This window comes from Aplysia californica, unplaced genomic scaffold (genome assembly GCF_000002075.1).
Source record: "Aplysia californica isolate F4 #8 unplaced genomic scaffold, AplCal3.0 scaffold01611, whole genome shotgun sequence".
Taxonomy (NCBI): domain Eukaryota; kingdom Metazoa; phylum Mollusca; class Gastropoda; order Aplysiida; family Aplysiidae; genus Aplysia; species Aplysia californica.
In genome coordinates this window covers 32,986-37,598 of record NW_004798881.1, presented here as the reverse complement: position 1 = coordinate 37,598, position 4,613 = coordinate 32,986, and the positions used below count along the sequence as shown (strand labels likewise).

At 48.1% G+C, this 4,613-nt stretch overlaps 1 protein-coding gene across 1 annotated transcript in view; it reads left to right on the top strand.

The window, feature by feature from the left end:
* The window catches only part of LOC101849027 (solute carrier family 52, riboflavin transporter, member 3-B), a gene marked incomplete in the record, with an annotated part of 29,848 nt that overhangs the window by 21,671 nt on the left and 3,564 nt on the right, over positions 1-4,613 (top strand). Inside the window, 2 exon segments of the mRNA XM_013090873.2 lie at positions 1,778-1,918; positions 2,838-3,126. Of these exon segments, the coding sequence (XP_012946327.1) occupies positions 1,778-1,918; positions 2,838-3,126 (430 nt within the window).

Below are 4,613 nucleotides of genomic sequence, written 5' to 3'. Positions count from 1 at the left end.
AGGACACACCAAACATTTTTACTGAGGTGCACTCTTTTTTTTTTTTTTTTTTTTTTGGTAAGTGTTTTACGGTGCTTGCAGCTGCATAAGGTCATAATATGAGCGCGCAGGACACACCAAACACCTTAAATGAGATGCACTCTGTGCTTATACCTCTTCTGTGGGAAGGTGGATGGGCGGGTGGCGGGTGCTCTGGTGTGGTCAGTTTGTGATCATGGTTTTTTTCCTTTCATTTTTTTGCTGGGATGCTCTCTAACTTACTTATTTTTTACTTTTTCCTTCCTCTGGTATCCTTAGGATGCTCTCTAAAAAGTTACAGCATCCTGATTTTAAGGTTGATTTGGGTATACCCCTACCTCTTTTTGCCCCAAATTTTGCCAGTGAGAGCCAGATGTTCATGGCTGTACACAGGTTTTCAGTTTGTTGTGTAGATGTGCTTCTCTGTACTCAAGGAAACAAACAAAGCGACTGTCTGTTCAAGTGTCTACTAAACCTCTGTACAGTTTCAATGTTTCAAAGCTCCTGTAACCCCCCCCCTCCCCCCGCGGTGGTGCCACTGACTGTAGTGTCTTTAGGCCATTCCCAAAGGGGGGACATTTCTCGTTCAAGCATAGTAGAATTGTAAATGGGCTGACTCATGTCACGCTCATAACTGTGCCTGATCTACAACATGAAACTGCTGCTTTTTCTTTCCTGATCCTTACTAATGTCATTTTCCTCTACTTCTTTTGTATGTTTGTCACTCTCTTGTGACCTGCTATTTTGGGATGCCTTGATAGTCGAAGCAGACCTTGTGCTGTTGAAGCTAGAGAGGTGAGCAGTCTAAGTCTGATTCCCTGTAAAGAATTCTCTGTTGACATCCACCCCTTGGCGCTCATATGACCTTATGCAGTTGCGAACGCCGTAAAATCTCTACAAAAAAAAGCTCCTGTGGTGATGTCGGTAGTCTTGTGGTTGGGCTACGGGACTCGTAATCATGAGATTGTGGGTTCAGGGGTTCGAGCCTCAGTTCAGTCCAATAATGTGTCCTAGGGAAAGACACTTTTCACGGTTTTCCTATTTGGCTCGGCCCTTTCGGGGAGATGGACGTTAAACTCGGAAGTTCTGCCTCTTAAAGAACCTATTAGGGTTGATAGGTGCGTTAAACCTATACCAGTTCGCCATTTCAGACTCTCCAAGTAGGTTGCTCTGGGTCTACCCCTGTTGTTGTTGTTGTTGTTGTTATCGATCCAGCAACAGTTGGGCTCTTGTCCTTCTGTCCAATGTCATGTAGTGATAAGTGCAGGTTTGCTGCAGTTGCTGTAATGTTCCATAGAGTGTGTTGTCAATGTTAGGTCTCTGAGGGAGAAGTGTGGGTCTACCCCTGCCTCTTAAAGAACCTAATAGGGTTGATAGGTGCGTTAAACCTATTCCAATTCGCCATTTCAGACTCTCCAAGTAGGTTGCTCTGGGTCTACACCTGCCTCTTTTGCCCTCAGTTTTGCCCTCAGTATTGCCAGTGAGAGCTACATGTAGATGTTCAAGGCCTTAATGTCTAGTCAAGTGTCTATTAAACCTCTTACTTGGATTACTTGGATTACTTAGGTTACTTGGATTACTTGGATTACTTGGATTACTTAGATTACTTGGATCCAGAGCTAGAATCGTAGCAGGCAGCACATGTCCATAGCTGCTCATCTCTCCTTTCCAGTGTCCACCCCGGGGTCTTCCTGCTAACTGTCTCCGTGAGGAGCTGGTTGGAGATATTAAACCTCTTTACAATATCTATTGTCCACAGCTCCTGGTCCACGTGTTGGTGGTTGTGTTCGCCATCGCGTCCTGGATCGACCTCAACGGAATGTGGGTGGAGCTTCCCTTGTTGGTCCTGACGGCGCCTGAGCAGTGGAAGTTGCCGTCTTACATCACAGTGGTCAGCCAGGTTAGTGAGCGTGGGTCAGTGGGTGGTCGGTGGTGGTCAGCCAGGTTAGTGGGCGGTGGTCGGTGGGTGGTGGGCGGTGGTCAGCCAGGTTAGTGGGCTGTGGTCAGTGGGTGGTGGTCAGCCAGGTTAGTGAGCGTGGGTCAGTGGGTGGTGGGCGGTGGTCAGCCAGGTTAGTGGGCGGTGGTCAGTGGGTGGTGGGCGGTGGTCAGCCAGGTTAGTGGGTGGTGGTCAGTGGGTGGTGGGCAGCGGTCAGCCAGGTTAGTGAGCGGTGGTCAGTGGGTGGTGGGCGGTGATCAGCCAGGTTAGTGGGCGGGGGTCAGTGAGTGGTGGGCGGTGGTCAGCCAGGTTAGTGAGCGGTGGTCAGTGGGCGGTGGTCAGTGGGCGGTGGGTGGGTGCTCTGATGTGGTTTGTTCCTTTTTTCCTATTAAACATCTTTTACCCTTATCTTTCCTTTTTCTTCTTTTCTGTTAAGCTTCTTTTGTCCTTATCTCTCCTTTCTTTCTTTACTGTATATGTCACTCTCTAGTGTCACCTCTAATCTTAGACATCGTGGGGGTCGTTGGCAGGTGTTCTGATGTTGTTGGCTCTTTCTTTCCTACTAAACATCTTTTGTTGTTATCTCTCCTCTTTCTTTTCTTTGTAATTGTCCGTTACTCTCTAGTAACACCTCGAATCTTCAGCTCCCTGGGGGTTGTTGGTGGGTGCTCTGATGTGGTTTGCTCCATCTTTCCTATCGAGCATCTTTCGTCTTTATCTCTCTTCCCTCTTTTTTGTGTTTGTTACTCTCTTGTCACTCCTCTAATCTTCGGCACTTACATGACCTTATTGTGTTGCAAGTGTCATGAAACACACACTTAAACGATCACGCAAAATTACCAGTCAATCAACTTCTGCTCACCAATGTTTCTATCACCCCCAGGTGGCCAACATCGGCCCCATCCTGTTCGTCTTGGTCAGCTACCTGGCCCCGGGAACCAAACCGCGGCTGGAGAAGGTCACCTCCTTCCTCGTCATCGTCATCAGCATGGTCGCCGCTCTGCTCCTGGCGTTTCTCTGGCAACACCGGACGTACATTGGCGGTGTGGAGCACAGCACCGCCATGTTGGCTCTCAATTTTTTCCTGGCCGTCGGAGACTGCACCAGCTCTGTGTCCTTCTACGCATTTATGGCCCACATGAAACCACAGTACATGCCCAGCTTGTTGTTAGGTAAGTAGGTAGTCCCGGGGTTCAGGGTTCAGAGTTCAGGGTTCAAACCTCAGGCCAGACGATGTGCCCTTTTTCGCCTTTATGGCCCACATGAAGCCACAGTACATGCCCAGCTTGTTGTCAGGTAGGTAGTCACAAGGAATATGTCGACACTGAATGAATCAGAGTTACAGGTCCGAGGTTCGAGCCTCAGGCCAGTACATGCCCAGCTTGTTGTTAGGTAGGTAGGTAGTCATGGGGGTTCAGGGTTCGAGGTTCGAGCCTCAGACCAGACTTTGTGTCCTTCTACGCTTTTATGGCACACATGAAGCCACAGTATATGCCTAGCTTGCTGTTAGGTAGGTTGTCATGGGGGTTCAGGGTTCAGAGTTCAGGGTTCGAACCTCAGGTGAGACGATGTGTTCCTTTTTTTTCTCCACCTTTATAGCACTCATGAAGCCGCAGTGCATGCCCAGTTTGTTGTTAGGAAAGTAGGTAGTCCCGGGGTTCAAGGTTCAGAGTTCAGGGTTCGAACCTCAGGCCAGACGATGTGTCCTTTTTCGCCTTTATGGCCCACATGAAGCCACAGTACATGCCCAGCTTGTTGTTAGGTAGGTAGTCCCGGGGTTCAGGGTTCGAGGTTCGAGCCTCAGACAAGACGTTGTATCCTTCTACGCTTTTATGGCTCACATGAAGCCACAGTATATGTCCAGTTTGTTGTTCGGTAGGTAGGTAGTCCCGAGATTCAGGGTTCAGGGTTCAAATCTCAGACCAGATGTTTTGTCTTTCTAAACCTTTATGGCACACATGAAACTGCAGTACATGCCCAGTTTGTTTTTCGGTAGGTAGGTAGTACCGGGGTTCGGGGTTCGAACCTCAGGCCAGACATTGTGTCCTTCTATGTCTTTATGGCACACATGCAGAGGCAGTTAACTAGACCTCAGTTCTTTTTTGTCGTATCTCCTTTTTTTAAACAGTGAAAATGTGACTTCTTCTTAAGCTCACTCTTTGTTATGAACTGTTTATGAACTGTTTTCACTGTTATTAAAAATGGAGATAGGACAAGAAAGCACTGAGGTCATGAGTACATACCCAGCTTGTTGTTAGTTAGGTAGTCAGTGGCCTAGTGGTTGGGCTCTCAGACCCGCAACTGTAAGGTCATGAGTTTGAATCCCATCAGGCACCCAACGTTGTGTCTTTGGGAAAGACACTTTGCATGAATTTTCCTAACTTCACCCAGGTGGGAATGGGTACCCGGCTATGCTATAGACAGAGAAAGATCTTGCCAGTTTGTTAGTGTTTGAGCGCTTAATCAGCTGCTTGCACTGTATGCTTCCCGGGAAGCTGAGAATGTTTCTGAGTGTTCTATGGTCTGCTGGGGTAATAATACAGTGTAAAAACGCATAGAGCTTATTGTAGAGAGGGGATGCGCTATACGAATGCCATTTCTTCTTCTTCTTCTCCTTCTTCTCCTCCTCCACCTCCTCCTCCTCCTCCTCCTCCTCCTT